The 23,457-nt window shown below is 48.0% G+C and overlaps 1 protein-coding gene across 1 annotated transcript; it reads right to left on the reverse strand.

Annotated features, from left to right (window-relative positions):
- Nucleotides 1-11,383: 11,383 nt before the first annotated feature.
- Nucleotides 11,384-17,882, reverse strand: LOC308158073 (extracellular calcium-sensing receptor-like; the record flags this gene model as incomplete). The annotated part of the gene is made up of 10 exons (XM_080531665.1): nt 17,767-17,882; nt 17,073-17,361; nt 16,525-16,611; nt 14,976-15,083; nt 14,636-14,802; nt 14,059-14,548; nt 13,536-13,766; nt 13,104-13,227; nt 11,975-12,447; nt 11,384-11,827 (listed from the first exon to the last, which is right to left on the reverse strand). The coding sequence occupies exons 2-10, from the start codon at nt 17,334-17,336 to the stop codon at nt 11,384-11,386; spliced, it is 2,388 nt and encodes a 795-aa protein (XP_080387791.1). The 5' UTR covers nt 17,337-17,361; nt 17,767-17,882.
- Between the last annotated feature and the right edge of the window lie 5,575 nt (nt 17,883-23,457).

The following is a 23,457-nucleotide window of genomic DNA, read 5'->3' on the forward strand; positions in this document are numbered from 1 at the left end:
CATAATGTGTCAGAATGAAATATGTTTAAATCAATTTATGAGACAACTAATAAAGATCACAGAATGTCTACAAGCTGGAGATTCAATATTATGTCTGCCACTTTGACATACAGCCCCCCAGACATACTGGCTACACATGATTCCCTGATTTGTGTGTGTGTGTGTGTGTGTGTGTGTGTGTGTGTGTGTGTGTGCATGTGTGTGTGCATGTGTGTGTGTGTGTGTGTGTGTGAGTTCTGTTGAGTTCTCGTATGCTAAAATGAAAACATGAAACACATTCCACTGTCTGCACTGTGGGCACTCCTCCCTCCCCTGTGTCTAGTTTCGCACCAAGAAACACACTTTTATCTCAAATGCATTAGTCCGTATCAGATGACTTATTATTATTATTATTATTATTATTATTATTATTATTTACAGTAGGTGAATAGAAGCATCACTCAAGTTCCCGTTATCAAAAGACTCTGAGTGCCATCAGTTTGTTTTCTTTGTCCCGCTGTGCCAAGCCTCTGTGGCTCCAGAAACCTCAGCCCTGAATGGGAAACAGTGGACAGTCTGAGACCACATGAATGGCCTTATTGTGAGTCCTTCAGTTTCTATGGTGCTCTACCTAAACTAGGACACTGGCTTTCAACAGAGAGAATAGATGAAAGGTGAAGAAAAAATCCACCTGAAAAGAGACGGAGGAAGCTTTCAAAGAGGAGATGGGAGAGATAAGGTACTGGAATACGGTGCGGGGGGAAAGCTCTCATCACACAAAAACCCAGCATACAGTACATACAGAACACACACACACACACACACACACACACACTAAATAAATAAAATAACATTGTGGGGAACATGGCGCGTTCCGACCTGCAGGGGGAGCCACAGGACGGTTGGTGAAGGGGATGGGGGCGTAATTGGCACCGGCTGATGCCAATTAGGTCCTCATCAAAGCGCCCTCTTAATGTGTTGCTTTGTTTCCCCCGGGAGTTCAGTCAGGTGCGGGAGTGCAGTAGGAACAAGGAGTGCGGCGAAACAAGGAAGCGGGCGAGAAACAGCGGAGAGTCATTGAAGGGAGTAAGCGGAGAGCGCTGCAGTCGAGCCGCGACCGAAAGGGTCGGGCAGCAAGCGAGCGGAGACGTACTCCCCGTGAGCGAGGCTCAACCCAAATGACTCTGATCCAGTGTGCTGACAAAATAAAACATTCTATAAACCGCCAGATCCTGTTGTCTGTCTCCCTCTGTACACGAACCTGCTACAGTGGCGCCCGACGTGAGGCACAGAGGAGAGGCGGACCCAACACCCAATAAAGGACAGGCGGGAACATGGAGTCGCCCCTAGGACATGTACTCGCCCACCTGGCACAGCTGCAAGAGCAGCAGGCGGCGATGGCGCGGGTCAGCCACGACGCTCTGATGGACATGGCCCGCGCCCAGGCCGAGGACCGGGCGGACCTCCGGGCCATCATCCGCGGCCGGGAGGGGAACGGGGACTACGGCGTGGCAAGCGGTGGGACCCGAGTCCGGATGCAGCGGATGACGGAGGGGGACGACCCGGAGGCTTCCCTCGAGACGTTCGAGGGGGTGGCCCGGAGCAGCGGGTGGCCAGAGGACGAGTGGGCCCACCAGCTCCGGCCCCTGCTGATCGGGGAGGCGCAGCTCGCGCTGGCTTGTCTCACGGCGGCCAGCCAGGCCGACTACCCGACAGTGGTCAGGGCCATCCGGGACCGGCTCGGGCTGAGCCCGGAAGAGCACCGGCGCCGGTTCTGTGCCCTGACCCTGGAGGCCGTCGGGAGGCCGTTTCTGTACGGCCAGCGGGTGCTGGACCAGGCGCGGCGGTGGCTGCAGCCCGAGGAGAGATCGGCGGCGGAGGTGGTGTAGCAGGTCGCCCTGGAGAGGTTCGTAGGGGGCCTGCCGGCGCGGACCGCTGCCTGGGTAGCCTACCACCGGCCCGCCAACCTCACCACCGCCATCGGGCTGGCCGAGAACCACCTGCCCTCTCCAGACCTGGGGGTGGCGGGACCCGCCGCGGTCCCGGTCCCAGCTCCCCGCCGCCAGGGGGGGGGGCTGCCCGGACCGGACCCGTGGCGGGGACACGGCGTGAGAGGCCGATGGCCGCTCCCCGGGGCAGGTGGCCGGAGGCAATGTAGGGGGGGCGCGCCCTTCACCCCACATAGAGCCCACAGGCGACAGAGGAGGGGTGCTGGCGTTGCGGCCAGCCTGGCCACCTCCGCCGGGAGTGCACGGCTATGGAGGTCGGCCGGGCTGTCATCACCGCCGACGAGGTCACCCCTCCCCCGGACCCGAGCGAGGTGTACCGCATCCGGGTAAGGATTCAGCGGGGTACGTGCGAGGCGCTGCTGGATCCGGGCTGCCTACAGTCTATGATCCACCAGCGCCTGGTGCGACCAGGGGCATTGGTAGGGGCACCCGAGGTGCCGCTGCCGGTGTTTCCTCCGGTGGGAGATTTTCCCCTCGAACAGTCTCGTGACGCTACCCTACGCTCAGCCTATGACCAGGTGATGGTGATTGATGGTGCACTCGATTGATTGATGGCGCTCGTTCCCCCATATTTTACGTTGGTTAGGGACAGATTATATAGAGTGAGTCGTGACACTCGCAGGGAAGAGGATATCACCCAGTTACTGGTTCCCCGGGGCCGCCGGGAATCGATATTCCAGGCGGCACATTATAACCCCATGGCGGGCCACCTAGGGTATGATAAAACACTTAGTCGCATAATGGACCGATTCTATTGGCCGGGGATACGGGCGGAGGTGCGCCGGTGGTGCGCCTCCTGCCGCGAATGTCAGCTAGCCAACCCCCCGGCCGTCCCGCGGGCGCCGTTATACCCTCTCCCCCTGGTAGAGGCCCCGTTTGACCGTATTGGAATGGACATTACCGGCCCATTAGAGCAATGTGCACAAGGCTATCGGTTTGTGTTAGTTTTGATAGATTACGCAACCCGATACCCCGAGGCAATTCCCCTGCGCTCCATCTCCGCGAAGAGTGTGGCGCAGGCGTTGTTTCAGGTCATCTCCCGGGTGGGGATCCCGAAAGAGATCCTCACTAACAAGGTACCAATTTTATGTCACGCACCCTCAAAGAGCTGTACGGATTATTGAATATTAAAGCGGTCCGGACGAGCGTGTACCACCCGGCCAGCGATGGTCTGTGCGAGCGGTTCAACCGGACGCTGAAATCAATGATCCGTAAGTTCGTTCACGAGGATAGTCAAAATTGGCACCAATGGCTAGCCCCCCTGTTATTCGCAGTGCGGGAAGTCCCCCAGGCTTCCACGGGGTTTTCCCCATTCGAGCTCTTATATGGGCGCAAGCCTCGCGGCGTCCTGGACCTCATTAAAGAAAGCTGGGAGGAGGGGTCGAGCGACAGTAAAAATGAGATCTAATACGTCCTGGACCTTCGTGCAAAGCTCCACACGTAAGGGGTTATATCACGGGAGCATTTGCACCAGGCCCAGGAACGACAAAAGCGCCTGTATGACAGGGGGTCTAAGCTTCGCATCTTCGCACCGGGAGACAGGGTCCTTGTATTACTGCCCACTTCCAGCTCTAAATTACTCGCCAAGTGGCAAGGGCCGTTCGCGGTCACACGGCGGGTGGGGGAGGTGGACTATGAGGTGGTGCGTTCGGGTCGGGGGGATAGCACGCAGATATATCACGTAAATCTCCTTAAAAAATGGACCCTGTCGCGCTGGCTACGCTACTTCCCGAGAGGGATGAGTTCGGGCCGGAGGTCCCAAAGTCTAAAATTAGTACCCCGGCCCACTTAGGAGACTAGCTTTCGGCGGCCCAGCGAGCGGACGTGGCCAAGTTACAACAGAGGTTCGCTGACGTGTTTTCTCCCCTATCCGGGCGCACCACGCTGATAGAACACCACATAGATACGCAACCGGGCGTTACGGTGCGTACACGGCCGTATAGGCTGCCGGCTCACAAACGCGACGTGGTGAGCCGGGAATTGGAGGCAATGCTGGAACTGGGCGTGGTAGAAGAGTCCCACAGTGACTGGTGCAGCCCTATCGTGCTTGTGACCAAGCGAGATGGGGCTGTACGGTTCTGTGTGGACTACCGACGGGTGAACGCGGTGTCTAAATTCGATGCCTATCCAATGCCCAGGGTCGACGAGCTCTTGGACCGGCCTGGCGCGGCTAAATTGTATACGACCCTGGACTGTACGAAGGGATACTGGCAGATTCCGCTGTCGCCAGGGTCCCGCGAGAAAACGGCGTTCTCCACCCCGCGCGGTCTATACCAGTTCACCGCGCTGCCGTTCGGGTTGTTCGGGGCCCCGGCTACGTTCCAGCGGCTCATGGATCGTATCCTGCGGCCGCACTCTGCATATGCAGCGGCCTACCTCGACGACATCGTGATTTACAGCGATACGTGGCCGCAGCATATGCAGCGGGTAGCGGCCGTGCTGCAGTCGCTGGGGCGGGCGGGGCTCACGGCCAACCCAGCGAAGTGCGTGATCGGGCGGGGGGAGATCCGCTTTCTGGGGTACGTCCTGGGCGGTGGGGAGGTGCGACCGCAGATAGATAAGACCGCTGCGGTCGCCGCCGCCCCGCGGCCCGGGACCCGGAAGAAAGTGAGGCGGTTCCTGGGACTGGCGGGCTATTACCGGCAGTTCATGCCGGGGTTTTCGGAGCTGGCCAGCCCCCTGACCGACCTCACCCGGAAGGGTGCCCCAGACCCGGTCCAGTGGTCGGAGCCGTGCCAGGTGGCGTTTGAAGGTATTAAAGCTGCTCTCTGTGGTAAAACTGTCCTGTATGCTCCCGATTTTAACATCCCTTTTTCCCTGCAGACGGACGCATCGGATAGGGGGCTGGGAGCGGTGCTGACCCAGCAGGTGGAGGGAGCCAACCGTCCGGTGCTGTACCTGAGCCGCAAGTTATCGGAGCGAGAGGGCAGGTACAGCACGGTGGAGAAGGAGTGCCTGGCCATCCGGTGGGCGGTCGGCGCCCTCCGGTACTACCTGCTGGGGCGCGCGTTCACCCTCTACTCCGACCATGCTCCCCTCCAGTGGCTCCACCGTATGAAGGACTCTAACACGAGGATCACACGCTGGTACCTCGTGCTGCAGCCCTTAAATTTTACGGTGGTGCATAGGCCGGGGGCGCAGATGGTCGTGGCCGACTTCCTCTCCCGTTCAGGGGGGGGGGAGTAGGCTGGCGGCCGGGCGCGCCCGGCCTTAATCTGGTGGTGGGGGTGTGTGGGGAACATGGCACGTTCCGACGTGCAGGGGGAGCCACAGGACGGTTGGTGAAGGGGATGGGGGCGTAATTGGCACCGGCTGATGCGCTGTGCTGTGCTGACAAAATAAACCGTTCTATAAACCGCCAGATCCTGTTGTCTGTCTCCCTCTGTGCACGAACCTGCTACAAACATACTATATATTAACAAGTTAGATAACGTTAAATAACAATGAAAGTCAACATTTTCAACTATAAAAGCAACAAACTTGCACATAACAAGGTCTATAACTAAAGACAATGACGAATGAACACCAATACAAACAAAAATATTTTGACAAATAAATAGCAATGAACAATCAATATGACTGCAAAATATTCCAAGTAAATAAAGTTAACACTAGAAAACTATGTTAACAACAAAACAACAGGCTACTGTAGAAACTATAGCTATCCATCCGACATCAGTCCTCAAATTTTTTTTATTTTTATAGTGTGGCCCACTCTAGTGGTTGTGGCCCTGAGCGACCTCTTAGTCTGTTTATGCCTTGGGCCGGCCCTGGTTGTTACAGTAGTAGAGTGACAGTTGAGACACTGTTTTCTCTTGTCTCCAGTCTCTCTCCACATGCCCCAGGAATGTGTACACACCCTCGGGGGCCTAGTTTGGATAGCCCCCTCTGTGCTACTGTACAGTCGCTGGGAGACATTAGCCTTTTTCTGGCACACATTCTTCCTGTGTACAGTGTACTTACTCCCTTATGAACGAGGGCTACTCTGCCTGGTCACTATTGCTCACACGCATAATCCACCTGTGAATACCGTTCACTTCATTGACTTCATCTCATCCCTACAGATACTGTGTATCTCATGCCTTACCTGCTGTTATGCCTTACCTGCTACCTCAGGGCTATACTCATGCTATTTCTATGATTTATTATTTCTATATATTGTTTTATATTTTTATTTATTTATTATTATACCACTCTATTGTCTCTTGTCTTATTGTTTGCCATATTCTCTTGTTGCTGCAATGTCGAGGAACCAAAGACATAGAATTTGACTCTCTTATACTTATACTTATACGTATAATGGGATGTAACAATAAACTAGATTGTTCTGATTCTGATACAGTAGTAAATCTTGATGTGGTGATCTTCGACAGTGGTGGTGGGTCTGGAGCAGGACCCTGTTGTGGAAATTCCTACTTGTGCTTATCAGAAGCTGCAATTTCCCTAGTGAATCAACATTCTTTTATCTCTGCTCTCATTACACTATAAAAGCCTGGTGTATGAACATCCAAGGGTCAGGTCAGCATGTCCTGATGGGAGTGTCTATGTCTCTATATAACACTGTGCAATTGTGAATATCATCAGATCATTTGCCAGACCATCTAGGCTTTGCAAACTCTAGAGTCTTGATCTCATTGTTACATTAAGAATAAACAGCTTAAGCTTCTCCTGTGTTTACTAGCAATTCGGTTGTTAAGTCGTGACGTGTTTCCGGGTCCAAAGTTGGCTGAGGCGCTCTCTTCGAAATGTCTCAGTAATAATAATAATTCATTATATTTGTATATAGCACTTTTCCGAGGCTCAAAGACACTGACAAATATGGGAAAACGGGAAAGTTCTGTGTCCCTTGTTGTATGAATAGATCAGAGTCTAAAAAACGATTGAACTTTCATTCTACCGCTTTAGTACACTGGTACTCTGGTGCGGGGAATTTCTGGTTTGGACCCGGAAATTGCTAAACGTCACGTTTGATGTCAGACTTAACAACCGAATAAGGATAAAAGCTACCATAATCCCATGGTGAGTCGTACCTGATTCCCTTTGGGTTGGTTTCATGGACGCAGATTACGACTAATCTTAGACTAAAAGGCATCCTCAATGGAGATTTTCCATTGCAAGTGTGATTTAATCTTGGTCTAGGCTTAAGCATTGTCTGTGAAACAGGCCGTTTAGGCCATCACTAGAAACAGGAAGGTAACTAGAGACACTGGCTTTCTTTAATAATTCATTCATTAATTCATCATTCAAGTGTGTACATTTCTACGATGTTAATAAATCCTGGGCCTCTTCCATTTCGCTCCCGTTACTCGTCCTCTCCTCCTCTTTCTTCCCCTCTCCCTCTCTCTGGCTTCCTCAGTTTAACACTCATAACTCCCAAACATCTCACAGTGCAGTGGGACTGGAAAAAACAACAACAACAACAACAACAACAAAAACACATTTCTCCAAGACAATTCTCTCCAGTCTAACACACTTGTTTGAAAGAGTTGGCACTTGCTTCACCCTGTGTCTCTCTACTATAATTATGAGGAAAAACTAGACCCAGATAGGTGGGCAGTTAATAATAATAATAATAATAAGGACTGGCCTAAAAATGTGGCTCCAGAGAGAGAGAGAAGCCTAATGGCTTGAAGGACCTAAGAATATACTCACATAATGAGTTTACGATGGATATATGGCCCAGAGGATCGAAAGAAGAAGGGGGAGGCGGGGGCAGACTTGTTCGTCCGCCTTCCACTATGCCTATCTGGTCAACATTTACATTCCTGGTAGGAAAGGAGAGGCCATAAACAGTGTATTAACACAGCAGTTAGCATGTCAGTCGCCATTATGACATTTCTCCCCTACTCGGTTTCTCTTTTTTTTCTTAAGGTATCTCCCTCTCTTCCCCCTGTCACACGTTCACCCTGTCCCAGTGGCGTAGCGGACGGGCCCGCAAGCGACGCACCGCGGGGGGGCCCCAGCCACTAGGGGGCCCCGTAACATTGGTTGCTAGCACCCCCTCTCATTGCTCTCACTTGTTTGTACCTTTTGCTAAGTCAAGCATTTAGAATGTAGAGTGCATATTGCGAAATTTCGCAACGGACAGTGTTTCCTCCAGGATTTTTCACATTAGTGGCGGAGTGTTCTTTTTTCGCGCGCGTAGCGTATGCAACACGCACTGGCGCTCAATACAAAGACGTAATTTCACCGAAAAATAGAGGGTGGCAACATTAAAAAAAAAAGTGCCCTGTTTACCCGTACCTCCGCCGTTCTGTTCGTGGTGATTTGGGAGGCAATAGATTATTTTTGCCCCGCGCATATTGCCCTGTAATTAGACCACGCGACCACAGCTCCGTTGTGTCTCTTATTGTCCAAATGTTCCCTGAATTTTAGCTGCATGTTTTTCCAGCATGTAAATCCGCTGTCAATAAAAATTCGACTCCCCTTCGTTCCCCCTGCCAATACTGTGTCGTTTGTGACATTTACCAACGTTTATGCTATCAATAGTTCGAAGCTAGCGTTAGATGTGAGGCTGCTCGGGAACATTATTTGTTTCACAAAATAGCCTGATTTAGTTGACCATGAACATCAGAGACTAGACAACATTACGAATGTTCATTTAAAATACTCTATAGTGAGCACTGGTATAAGAACATGAACCAGAGAACAGCAGTAAATGCAAGAACCCAAGGTCGTCGCTGATGATGTTGCATTTTCGATTAGGATACGGGATTAAAGGGACGGGCGACGGGCGAAGAGAGAGGGAAGGGATTTCCAGAAATCCAAATGTCCCGCTAAATTCGGACCAATCACAAAACTGTTTTGCAAGCGCGTTGCCGACGAGGTTAATTGCAACATTGTAACATATTGTAACTTACTACATCCTAAATCGGAACGAAATGTAGGTCTGAAAGCGGCCTAAACTAGCTTCAATCAGATTTTTTTCTGTTCTCCGGTCATAAAGTGGACTGAATCAATTAGTGGCGGCTCGCCACGAATAAATGCATATAGAGGAAACACTGTCGGACTCTAAAAAATGTTTTTAAAAAAATGTTTTTTTTAACCTCCGTTGCGAAAGGGCCCCCGCCGCCGCCTTGCGGGGGGGCCTCGGGATTTTGCGGTACGCCACTGCCCTGTCCCTTGTTATCCCGCTTGCTTTTTCTTTCTTTCTTTCTTTCTCACTCTCCTCTCCTCCTCCCACTCCAGAGCCTCCTCATTGTTGAGACACACGGTTCAGTTGACGATGTACTCACAAAGTAATGGACATTTGATGAGTTTATTACCTTGCATTAGAAGACAACACGATACGGGCAGAACACCCCAGGCGTTTACATAATTAATAACAGCCATTAGAGAGGAGATAACATAATGGCCTTGTCTTTGTCCAATGTAAATAAGACCCGTATTATGGACAGAGCGAGCCACAATCATGGTCAAGTCAGGAAATGCTGGATATGCAACATTGGAGAGGTGGGATCCTGACACTGACATCAGCTGATTGGGTAAACCCATTGATGGACATCAACAGCCTCAGAAGGGATCTGTGCTTAGGGTACTTCTAGCTGGATCACTCCACTGTAGCCTTTAATTATGTTGTATACTAATTGCAATCTATGATTCATTACATGACAGGGTTTGTCTTATTCCTCCAGGCCCCAGACAGGGGATGGAGAGCAAGACAAAAAAGGGAGAGCAAAGCAAGAAAGTGTGAGAGAGAATGAGTACCCCGAACGAGCTGGTGATATATTTAGACGCGCGCTTCGGGCAGTGTAATGATTACATGTTGGTTGGAGTCATTACGCTTTCATAGCCAACCCCTGAAGGCATTCATTCTCTCGTATATACATTCCGTTCTCCTCCCCCTCTCTCTGTGTCTCTCTGTGTCTCTATCTCTCTCCCCCTCCCTCGGACCCCATGGAGAGCGCTGTGCCTCTCCATCCTCCATCTGTCTTCCCAGGTCAGCAGGAAACGACTACAGATCAATCAGTGTTTGGCGAATCGATGGTGGAGCAGCTGTGGTGATCCGTAAACAACATGGCCGACGTTGTTATTTGTTACTGTAAGGAGCACCAAAGCATGGCGTTCATATGTCAGAGACCCGCCAGAGGACCAGGTGTTCATCAACCCTCCACAGCTGGGAGTGCTTGCTTAGATTGAAGACCAGTCTCTTCAGGCTACATCTTAACTGTCCCTCCTAAAAAAACCTCCTCATCCCCACTACCCACATGTACAGTTCCTCTACTTAAAAATATGGTAAAAATATATATATTATTATAATAATAATAATAATAATTCTTCCGTTTTCTAGCATTGTAGCTGCCAATGGCCCCTGGTTTTGGCATATATGACTTTTTCTTATGATGACTCATGATAGACGATACTGAATCCAGGCTTCTTGTGAGTGGGCCTCGCCAGCGTAGGAAAACAAGGTGGATAAACTCCTGACAGTAACAAGTAAACATTCAAATCAGCCTGTTTGCGTAGGAAGGTGTGAATACGCTACTCAACATGAAAAAAAAATCTATGTTAATAGATAGAATAGCATTTATTTATGGTTTACTCCCCACTACATCCCTAGGCTTCACTCCTCCTCTCTGTCAATGAGGTTAGAGAAGACATTAAAGGGTCTTAAAGCAGCCAGGGTGATTTTGTAGAGAGAGAGAGCTCTACAAAAGACCTGATTAGTAATGAGGGGTGAGAAGCATTGAGCTGATCCTTCCCACCCCGGTCAACACCTCTTCCAAAGACTATCAAGACCAAAACCTTGCACCACCTGAACAGTTTTTTCTCCATAGCAGTGGGCCTCTCAAACAAGCCCCCTGCCTCTCACTGACTCTGGGTCTTCCCCCCCGTCCCCCCGTCCCCCCACCTCCTGTCTCTCTCTCTCTCTCTCTCTCTCTCTCTCTCTCTCTCTCTCTCTCTCTCTCTCTCTCTCTCACACACACACACACACACACACACACACACACACACATACACACACACAATTCACTGACAGTGTCATTTATATTAGTTTTAAATGTATTTTAATTTAAAGCCTACATAATTATTGTATTATTGCTCTTTTTGCCATTGTCATTTAGATTAATCATCCGGTAAACGATTGTGTGTATATATATCCTATGCACCAACCTCACCAAGTCAATTTCCTGTATGTGCAAATACTCTTTGCAATAAAAATAATTCTGATTCTGATTCTGATTCTCAACAGCACAACAGCGCCCTCCTGTGGTTTAATGAGAGATGCAGATAAAGATCATGATTCCTCATGTAAACTACTGGCGTCGAGGGGCTTGACAGATTGTATTGATCAATGAATACAATTATATTTAAATAGAGTAATGTTTTTTTTTACACTACACTACAGTATATAGTGAGTAAATATTATCACAGCTGCAGTAAAAGTTGATCGACTAAAACCTCTTGTCGGGAACAGACTTGGCCATGAGGTGTTTCCTAGTGTTCTTCTCTGGCCTGAGCAGGATGATGTAACACTTCGGGACAAACAGGCAGGCCAGCAGTCCGTAGCTGGACGCCAGGATGGCGAACACCTCGGTGGCCGTGGAGTACTTCCCCGGGGAGCTCACGTAGGCGGGCACGAAGGCCACCCACACGGCACAGAAGATCAGCATGCTGAAGGTGATGAGCTTGGCCTCGTTGAAGTTGTCAGGGAGTTTCCTGGCCAGGAAGGCCAGGAGGAGGCAGAGGGAGGCCAGCAGGCCGATGTAGCCCAGGACCAGAGAGAAGCCCAAGGCCGAGCCCTCATGGCACAGGAGGATGACGCGGGCACTCTCGCGGGTCAACAGTCGGTGTGGGGTGGGAGGGGCCACGGCCAACCACACGGCACAGATCACCACCTGGTACAGGAGAAATAGGCCCTAGTCAAAAAACCCTCTAAGACTGCCTCTGTGTTATTGGGGTTACAATGTAAGTCAAATGCAGGTCTCCCGGTTTAGTCTATTCTGGTAAACAATTGTGTCTGATATTTACAGCCAGAGCCCTACCTGGACCAAGGTGCAAAGGGAGATGATGGCTCTCTGTTGGGCTGGACCGAACCACCTCATCATAGAACTCCCTGGAAGTGTAGCTCTGAAGGCCATCAACACCACTATTGTTTTCCCCAGAACACAAGAGATACAGAGGACGAAGGTGATCCCAAACGCTGTGTGGCGCAGCATACAGGACCACTCAGAGGGCCGGCCAATGAAGGTAAGAGAACACAGGAAACACAGTATCAACGAGAAGAGCAGAAGGAAGCTCAGCTCTGTGTTGTTAGCCCTGACGATGGGGGAGGTTCTGTTGCAAGCGAAAATGAAGAGGACCGTGGTGGTGCAGAAGGAGCCCAGGAGGGCGATGGAGAGCAGGGTGATGCCCATGGTGTCGCGGTAGGAGAGGAATTCCACCTGCTTGGGGATGCAGGCCGTGCGCTCGGCGTTGGACCAGAACTCTGGCAGGCAGCGGACACACTCGATGGCGTCTGAGGCAAGACAGACCAACTATAAGATACACTAACTTAAGACTTAAGCCTAGTCCATGATTAACACTAGAACAGCCATGACCGTGGGTAAATAAGAATGTTATATCTTTGCACTCAATGACATTTCAGGACCTTCCTTTCATGACATTTCTTAGATATGTGCGTTCTACCACCCAGTATCCTTACATTTTCAAAATCACATCAGGATAAGGTAGTATAATGCTATTTTGCCGTTTTTCTGTGTAGGAAGCAGGCTAATTTACAAGCGGCCAACTAGTGGTCGCTGTGTGTAAATAGCAGCTTGAGCATTGTAAAGAGGGGGTCATTTGGCTCCTTTAGGAGGTAAAAAAGGCATGGCTGTTCTAGTGTTAAATCACCCTTGCAATGGAAAATCTTCACGGAGGATAATTTTTAGTCTAGGATTAGACTTAATCTGCATCCATGAAACCAGCCCAAGAAGAGCAAATAGTTAAATGCATGGAGAGGTTACTGCACGGTATTAGCCCAACTAGTGGTTGAGTTTAAGTTGATCGCAACAATGGCCACATGAACTGCACCGAATACAGTGTCTGTAACTGAGACAGCTATGTTCTCGCCTACAATGACTGTTGTACTTGTACTCTATCTGGAGAGGTTGCAGCATGTGCGGGGCTTACCTGTCTGGTTGCTGAACTCCCCAGCTGTGCACACCACGCAGTCAAAGCAGCAGACAGGGAAGTTAGGTCTGATGGCTTTACGGGTGCCTTGGGGGCAGCTGCTGCTGCATACTGACAGGGGAACCTGTGGAAGGGAGGGAGGGAGGAAACACACACTACACAGGTCAGGGTCAACGCACACATGCACACACACACACACACACACACACACACACACACACACACACACACCGGAGGTTTTGAATGACGGGAGGTTGGGGGGGGGTTGTAGCGGCGCTTTTGATTGACGGGTGTTTCATCGACAGGGGTCGCAGAGTCTTTGAACGCGCTAAATCGATGGCAAAAGTGTGGCCCCCCTCCAGCGGTTGTGGCCCTAAGCAACCGCATAGACTGTTTATGCCAGGGGCCGGCCCTGCTCAGTGAGAGCCCTACCGTTGTCTGGTTCCCCTTCCAGATGATGTCCCTCTCCTGCAGGTGTAGTTCCTTCCTGTCCACACCAGTGGTCTCGTCAAACATGCCCACCGTGACGAACTCCACCTGGCCCTCTGTCCCCAGCTGCCAGTTCACCAGGTCGTACATCGCCACCGGGTCCCCGTTCTCATCGAACTTGGTCTCATCACCAAAGGAGTTGGAGAACTCCACCTGCTTCAGGTAATGCAGGAGCTACAGAGACACGCTGTCATTGTTATTCAAGCAATACGGGGGTGAGGGGGTGGGAATTGCTTGCTAAATTGCTGGCTTAATGGAGAGAGAGAGAGAGAGAGAGAGAGAGAGAGAGAGAGAGAGAGAGAGAGAGAGAGAGAGTTCAACTTAGTTCACAGGCTCATCAAAATCTCATCAAAATACACAGGGAGTGCAAGGAACCAAAGGAGTGATTTTTTTTTCTTTTGCTACACTAATTAAAAAATCAGTGCAAGAAAGAGAGAGATTCAGAGGAGTTGTGGAGGCACATCACCTGCCAGGGCTGTATGCTGGCTGTGTCTGGGCAGGCCTGCTGTGGCAACGGCCCTCTCCCTCTCTCACAGTCCCTCATAGCCTGTAGAGCGTGGGCGATGGCGTACACAGCCTTATACACATTATAGGAGATCCTCAACTGGGACACATCCGAGTAGATGTTCCTCACACTGCCCAGCTCCTCTGAGCCAGAACACGCAGGCCTCCCGTCACCCCCTTGACCCTCCTCCCCGACACCCTGACCCCCAGGAACCCCTAGGCTGCACCCAAACACCTCCTCCCAGAAGAGGGGCAGGAAGGGGTCCTGGGGGGCGTCTGGGTGAGAGGGGTGCAGGCGCAGTAGGAAGTCCTGCAGCCCGGGGATGTGAGCCCGGCGGATAGCGAAGCCCATGGAGCCCTGCAGGATCCGGTGGTACCGGGCTGGCGTGGAGAGGACAGAGGCCGTGCTCCAAGCCTCGCTGGCCAGCCACTGGACACCTGTCAACTCCTGCCTGAAAATAAATAGGAAATAGATCAACAGTATTTTATATGTGGATTAAAGTTCTTTAAAACATTTGAATATTTTATTTTTATCGTGCCTGAGTGCCTCATCAAACAAAGCTCCAGCATCCTGCTCCAGGGCGAACACCAGAACCACCCCAGCCCCAGAGCTCCGGATGTGGGCCACGATGGCAGCCATGGCTGCCTCCGCATGGTTCTTAGGGATGATCTCATGTAGCGCCACGCAGGCACCGAACTTCTGAACCTGAAGATAATAGTATTGTCATTTATCGTGTTATCCCAAACTGTTTATCCACAACACGTTGATCAAGTTAATACAATATTCCTACGGCTATGCTTTTGAATGTGCAGAGACGTACGAGATGTTCGACTTAGGTATCTCAAACAAGCTCAACTAACCTCAGCCCTATGACATACCTCCTCAGAGAAGATCTGGGCACCCCCGCGGCCATACGCATCATCCCCTGCGACCACACCCACCCAGGTCCAGCCAAAGTGTTTGACAAGCTGCACCAGAGCATCTACCTAGTGAGAGAGAGAGAGAGAGAGAGAGAGAGAGAGAGAGAGAGAGAGAGAGAGAGAGAGAGAGAGAGAGAGAGAGAGAGAGAGGGGGACAGAGAGAGAGAAGGGGGGGGGGGCAGTTGATGTTAACGACAGTAGACCATAGAGTTGACATATGATTATATCTGGGACCACTCCTCTTTTCTATATTTATTAATGATCTCCCTAAGTCTTGTTCTAACTCTGCTATTCATCTTTATGCAGACGATACGGTTATCTATACTTCTCACAGAGATCTAACACAAATTCAAAGCTCCTTGCAATCAGATTTTGCATCTGTTCAGAACTGGTTCTTTAATAATAACCTTGTTCTGAATATGAACAAATCCTGTTGTATGGTGTTTGGTGCACATTATCGGCGTCCCCATCTCTTAGATTTAAATATTGTTTATGATGATGGTTCACCCCTAGAAAATGCTAAATTATTTAAATATCTTGGTCTCTGGGTTGACCCTGAACTCTGTTTCAAGCCACATATTGATAATCTTGTTAAAAAAGCCTATGGTTGCCTTGGTTCTTTATATCGTTCTATTGATTGCTTTACTTTTGAAATCAGGAAAAGATTAGTTTCTCAGCTTATTTTACCAATTATTGATTATGCTGATATTGTGTACCAGGGTACCTCTGAAACCTGTCTTCGTCCCCTAAATGTCTTGTTCAACTCCCTCTGTCGTTTTGTTCTCAGATGTCATTATTTTACACACCACTGTCTAATGTATGATTTACTCAACTGGTTTTCACTTGAAGACAGAAGGCAATCTCATTGGTTACAATTTATTTATAAATGTATTTACTTTAAATATCCCATGTATTTAAAAGTTTACTTGGTCCCCCGTAGTTCTCCCTATCCACTCAGACAACATCAAAACCTATTTTTCTGTGTTCCCAGATACCGAAAAAAACTAGGTTGTAAATCATTTGCCTACAAGGCCCCTAGTGACTGGAACAATCTCCCTTCCCCTTTAAGGTCCATCACATCCTTTCAATCCTTTAAATCATCTTTACTTTCCTATTTAAAAAAGCCCTGCTCATGTTATTAATTATGTGGGGGGTTTGGACCGGCTAGTTTTCAGGTTGTTTGTATTTGTATTTTCCTTTAATGTGCTCTCTGTTGTTGCCTAACTCGACTACTTGCTGATGTCTTCTGATATTTATATTATGTATGTATCTGACTGTTGCATCTATATATTGCGGTTGGGTTGTAGTGGTGGGTTGTGGAGTGATGACGGGCTGTGTGTGTGAGTGTGTGTGTAGGTGCTTTGTATTGTTATTTGTTATGTGTTACTATTATGTTTGTATCGTCATATGTGAGGACCCCCTCGAAAATGAGAAGATTCTTCTCAAGGGGCTTACCTTAAATAAACAATCTCAATCAATCAATCAATATCTCATTCTAGACTCTGACCTGGAAGACGTCACTGGGCATGGTCCTGAGGAAAGCAGGGAACTCTGCTTTGTTGCTGAGACATGCACAGCTGGAGAAATAACTGACCTGAGAGAGAGGGGGAGAGAGAGAGAGAGAGAGAGAGAGAGAGAGAGAGAGAGAGAGAGAGAGAGAGAGAGAGAGAGAGGGGGGGGGGGGACAGAGAGAGAGAAAGAGGAGGGGCTGTAGTTATTCAGATTGAGTTAAGATGCCAACACAAACCAACCAATAAACAAAACGAGATAGAAAGTAAGTAAAAAAAGAGAGCGAGAGAGAAACAGAGAGAGAAAGAGAGAGAGAGCAACAGAGAGAGAGAGACAGAGAGAGAGAGAGAGAGAGAGAGAGAGAGAGAGACAGAGAGAAAGAGAGAGAGAGAGAGACAGAGACAGACAGAGAGAGAGAGAGAGAGAGATACACAGAGAGAGAATGTGTGAGAGAGAGAGACAGACAGAGAGAGAGATAGCGAGAGAGAGAGAGACATAGAGCGAGAGAGAGAGACAGACCATTATAACGGCTACATTGATCCCCACCTGTGGAACATAAAACACTCCCAGGAAGCGAGCCACCACCAGAGACAGGGTGGAGCCTCCGTCACCGATAACGACCGGCACTGTGTGGCGACAGGAGCCCCCCTCCCCTCTCTCCTCCCCCTCTCCCTCCATCAGTTCCATGGCAGCCCTCAGGGCGTGGTAAGGCGTACTGCAGGAGTCGTAGATCTTGTATCCCAGAGTGATGTTGGGGAGCAGGCGGCCATCTCTGTTGATCTCCTCGATGGCAAAGATCATCGTCTGCATCCAGCGGAACGTCCGGAAGTTAAACCTGGGGGCCGAGGAGACAGGAATCAGTCACACACTGAGGAGAAGTGTTTTTTCCATCCATGCCAGTCTCAATCAACACACAAAGCATTTATTGACAGTATGTTTAGCATTCACAATAAGTGTTATGTCAGGGATCAAGTTACATCAAAGCTCCAGTACCTACACATCCCTCATTTAATGTTGTAGTTGGACTAGCTGAGATCGACAGGCTACAGTTGATCTACAGGTCTTGTTCTAGCCAAGGTCTAGGCCTAGGTTAGGTCTAGGATCTAGCTGAGGTCTAAGACTAAGGTTAGGTCTAGGTCAAGCTTGGTCTAGCCTACAGGCTAGATGTCAGACCAGCTGAGGTCTAAGACTAGGTTAGGTCTTCTTGGGTCTATCCGAGGTCTAAGACTGAGCCACTCACCCAGTGCAGTCTGTGGTCACGGGCCGAGACGTGAAGGACAGTTCTGGTTCCAGCACCGTGTCGTGGAGGGAGAAGAGCCCCCCCAGGGTGACGTCCCCGGGCCTCTGCAGCGCCGGGAGGGACGAGGGTCCCACCATGAGATCACACTGCTGGGAGGAGACCAGAGAGAGGAGCCCCCAGCACACCAAACACACACATGATGGGAACCCAAGCCTTGAGCCAAACCACCTGGACCCTACCTGCTGCATTCTCTCTCAGCACGGGCACACGATGCACCACTACACATTACCATACGCAAGACAGGAACTGTACTCTACAACTGTATGAATGTGAGGCGTCGTGTCTGCTCACATGATGTGACCGCTCACAATGGGATGACCTCTGTGTGAATAAGACACTCACATAACAAAAAATCAATCAATACACCAGTAACATACCCAGCTAATTTTAACCACTACTATTACAGAGCCCACTACAAATCCACTGCAAATCCAGTCAAAAGTCCTGATATATCAAACCTCTACTGATTATTGAACCAGGGATATTATGACAGTGACCTACATTCAATTGAGGTTGATCATCGTCGAACAGAGGCGGCTATATATAGCAGACCATAATCCATATCCATAAACAGTAGAGCCCTAGGACTACCATACACCTGCCAAAACCCCAAAGACACACGTCTCTTCTCAACCCTCACCCTAACCTAGAGACATCACACCTAATAATCCACAGCCTCCAGCTGACATTGCTGGGTGAAGGTTAGAGGCCTTTTTATGTGCTGTCTGCCTCATACTACCCCCTGTCTCCCTAAGGACACTGGTCAATGGAAAGTAAGCAGCTTCATAGCAGGTAGAGGAAATAACAGGAACATGTGATGCACAGTTGACCGTAATGGGGGGTGACAGGAGGCTGGTCTACAGAGAGAAACACCATTCTGCCTGAATGATCCTTCAGTGATGCGAAGAGGCAGTGGACTCCCCGCTCGCTTAACCTAGAAGCAGAGGTGTCTGCTACAGTAAATCACAAACAGCCACACACACACACACACACACACACACACACACACACACACACACACACAGACACACACACACACACACACACACACACACACACACACACACACACACACAGACACACATACGCACACACAAACACTGTGTGTATTGTGTGTGATGGCAAAAAAAGGTAAAATGATAAGACAGCAATTCTCAGACACAGAGAGATTACCAAGCCAAGAGTCGCTAAACTTTCAAATGGTTCTGGGGGATTTTGTGACTTTGTGAGAACGTTAAGGGAATAGGATACTGTATTGTCATGACAATATTGTTTACTGTTTCTTTTTTTTTGGGCTCACTTTATTTGTAATTTTTTCGCTTTTTGGGTCAGAATGATAACTTTGAAAAGGATTTTTACTGTACCACCAACAAAATCATGCAGTATTGTTATTTTTCCACAGTCACTGACTTGTCACAAGTCTGACATGTGATGGGGGATAATTACACGCCACATGATTACACTATAAGTTAACATGTCCATATGGTATACCCTGAATCTTCAAAATGTGTTAGATCGGTCTTGAACCGTATTGGTCCTCTACTTGCCTGTCTCTCTCTTCAAGTCTCTCAGTGGGTTTAAAAGCAGCTTTAAAGCAGTATTAATGACTCATTAGGTCTGACTAAGAGTGGGATAAACTGTTCTGCTGTTTGAGAACGGATCATTAACACAAACCCTGCAGGCTATCTGAGGCAGAGCGGGATAGAGAGATAGATGGAGAGAGAGAGGGAGAGAGAGATAGAGAGAGATGTGTGTGTTGTACTGCCCCAGGCTGCAGTTTAATACCTTTCCACGTGAGAGAGAGGAGGACAACAAGAGAGAGAGAGGTAGTGAGAAAGAGGGATCATGAGGGAGGAGTATGTTGTGTCCCTCCAGGCTACAGTTTCCTTCATTTCAATTAACGCATAACTCCCTGAACCTGTTGATGCTCAGTAAGTATGCCCATAACGAGATGTCCCAGGATGCAGCGGGGACTTACAGAGGGACACAGCCTGCCTGTTATTGAAAACAACATGCAGAGAGTGAACAACAGTGAGACAGTTACTGTGTCACAAACACTATTATGTCCACAGCAGATAGAGATGAGAGAGGATCCCATGTGTCTTATTCCAGACAGACAGACAGACAGACAGACAAACTTAACAGGCAGACAGTTACAGTTTTTGTTTGTTCTTTTGGCTTCTTTTTGGATTTGAAATCAAGCATTTTGTTTGAGGGTATGTGTGAACACATTGGTTTCACCATTTAGAAATGACATCATCTTTTATACATAGTCCACCTATTTCAGTGCACCAAAAGTAATAGGACAATCGGCTTGACAGGTGTTACTGGGAAGTCAGGTGTAATCCATCACATAACTTGCACACATAAGAGAGCTGTCAATGTCTAGTATTTATTCTAGGCTTTGCGTTTGTCTTTGGAGTCTGGTATTGGTGTCTGTTAACACGAGGACCAAAGAGATGTCAATGAAAGTCAAGGAAGCCATTATTAGGCTGAAAAAAAAGAAACACCCAAAACCTTAGGCTTGCCAATATCAACAGTTTGGAACACAAGGGAATAAAAGCACTGAGCTCAGCAATCGCAAATGGGCTGGTAGGCCAAGGAAGACGTCTATAGTGGATGACCGAATAATGCTCACAACAATTAACACTAGAAGAGCCGTGAGGGGTCACGGTGACCACTGTGAGTACAAAATAATCTTTCTATCTTTGCACTCCATTAAATTTCAGGACCCCCCTTTCATGACTTTTCCTAGATATGTGCATTCTAGCACTCAGTATCCTTACATTTTCAAAATCACTTTATACACTTGATAAGATAGTATAAAGCTGTTTTGCAGTATTTCTGTGTAGGAGGCAGTCTAAACAAAGAAGCGCCCTCTAGTGATCTCTGTATGTAAATAGCAGATTTACATTCTAAAAAGGGGGTCTATTTGACCCCCAAGGCGGCTCTAATAGTAGGTAAAATAGGCACGGCTGTTGTAGTGTTAAGAAACTCCCCACAACCACTGAAACTACCATCCACAGAATACACCACCAGCCGAAATACAGAGGCTTCACTGCAAGGTACAAACCACTAGTCATCCTCAAAAAGGATGGTAAGGTTACCCTTCTCTAAGAAAATACCTAAAAAAGCATTCCCAGAGTTCTGGGAAAGGGCCTTGAGAATAGATACAACAAATAACTTGTCTTAAGGAAGACTAGGCTCACAGCCCACTGTGATATTTACAAAGACACAATGACTGCCTACAACAAAACAATACGCCTTGCTAGAAAGGATTACTTCTCCATGATTATTACAGAAAACGCTAGTAACTCTAGAGTGTTATTCTCTACTATTGACAAGCTCATCAACACTGCCCCCCCCCCCCCCCCCCCCCCCCCTCTGCAGCCGTCAGCAACAAAATGTGAAGAGCTTGCACTGTTCTTTAATAATAAAATAACATCTATTAGAGCCAGCATCACCCCTGACGCAAACATAGTCGACCTCAGGAAAACAAAAGCAGCAACTATGAGTGAATTCACCTGTATTACACTACTGGACCTCTGTCACACAGTCTCTAAATCTAATTCCTCCACCTCCTGCCTTGACCCTATACCAACAGCATTCTTCAAGCGGGTGTTTGATAGTGTCTCAAATCATGTGCTGAAGATCATAAATACTGTCACTTCAAACAGGCATCTTCCCAGATGCCTACAAAACAGCTGTTGTAAGACCGCTATTAAAGAAACCCAACCTCGACGCCGATGCACTGAAAAACTACAGACCGATATCGAACCTCACATTCATTAGTAAGATACTTGAGAAGGAAGTTTCATTACAAATAAACTCCTTTCTCAAAGAAAATAATGTCATGGAGGAATTTCAATCAGGTTTTAGAACATATCACAGCACTGAAACTGCTCTTACTAAAATAGTTAGTGATCTCAGACTAAACTCTGATGCTAATAAGGTCTCAATTCTCGTCCTATTAGATCTAAGTGCAGCGGTCGATACGATCGACCATGATATCCTAATCAATCGTCTTGAAGAGTTAGTTGGTCTTTCTGGCAGCGTGTTAAATTGGTTCAGAACATACATTACAGGGAGAAAGTTCTATGTAAAGCTTGGAGATCATGTGTCTGAGAAATATGACAGCGACTTCGGAGTCGCACAAGGGAGCTGCCTTGGTCCACTACTATTCTCACTATACATGTTACCACTCGGGGACATCATTAGAGAGCACAACGTATGTTTCCACAGCTATGCCGATGACACGCAACTGTACATTTCTGCTGAACCAAATGATACTTCAGCTATAGACTCCATTACGAACTGCCTTCTAGCAATAAATAAATGGATGAGCAATAACTTCCTGAAGCTAAACGAGGATAAAACTGAAGTCCTACTGATCGGCCCTAAAGCAAAGAGGGATATGCTGCTTAATAATCTGGGGAAATTGACATCATGGATTAAACCTGAGGTTACAAGTCTAGGTGTTATTTTCGACTCAGACCTAAGCTTCAAGTCCCATATTAACAAGGTGACGAAAACATCATTCTTTCACCTTAGAAACATTGCTAAAGTAAGACCACTTATAAACCAAAAAGATGCTGAAAAACGGATTCATGCCTTTGTCTCAAACCGGCTCGATTACTGTAACGCACTTTTTACTGGCCTTCCTAAAAAAACTACTGCAAGACTTCAGCTCATTCAAAACTCTGCAGCTCGACTTCTAACTAGAACCAAGAGGAGAGAGCACATTACTCCGGTCCTAGCTACTCTGCACTGGCTGCCAGTAACATGTAGGGTTGATTTTAAGGTCCTCCTCCTTATATACAAAGCCCTTAATGGGCGAGGCCCAAAGTACATTGCTAATTCCCTTGCCAATTATGTGCCCTCAAGAACACTAAGATCATCTATCGCAGGTTTATTAGAGGTTCCCAGCAATAGTCAGAAGAAGACCGGGAGCGCAGCCTTTGCCAACTATGCCCCAAAGCTTTGGAACACATTACCTTTAGAGATCAGGGAAGCCAGCTCACAAAACATTTTTAAAAGAAAGCTAAAAACGCACTTCTTCAATATAGCCTTCAACTAGCTCATCTGCACCTGCCTACTGCTCATTTGCCAGCTACTGCACTTTAAATGCCCTTTTCTAAATTAATTTTTATTGTATTTTCTTTACCTTTTCTTTTTACTGCCCTTTTTTCTTTTTAAATGCCCTTTTTAAAATTAATATTTATTGTATTTTCTTTACCTTTTCTTTTTACTGTTTCCCCCTGCTCTTATATTCACGTACACAGACTGACTAGTTGAAAGCAAAGGATCTAAGCTGGTGTGGAAATAAAATAAAGCCCAGTCTTGCCATTAGGCAAGTGGTAGTAAATATTTTCATATTTAAGTTGGTGTGGAAATAAAATAAAGCCCAGTCTTGCCATTAGGCAAGGTAGTAAATATTTTCATAGGCGAAAGACTTAAATTGGTGTGGAAATAAAATAAAGCCCAGTCTTGCCATTAGGCAAGTGGTAGTAAATATTTCATAGGCGAAAGACTTAAATTGGTGTGGAAATAAAATAAAGCCCAGTCTTGCCATTAGGCAAGTGGTAGTAAATATTTTCATAGGCAAAGGATTTAAGTTGGTGTGGAAATAAA

The sequence above is a fragment of the Nansenia antarctica genome (genome assembly GCF_963989245.1).
Source record: "Nansenia antarctica genome assembly, chromosome: 5".
In the NCBI taxonomy this organism is placed as follows: Eukaryota; Metazoa; Chordata; class Actinopteri; order Argentiniformes; family Microstomatidae; genus Nansenia; species Nansenia antarctica.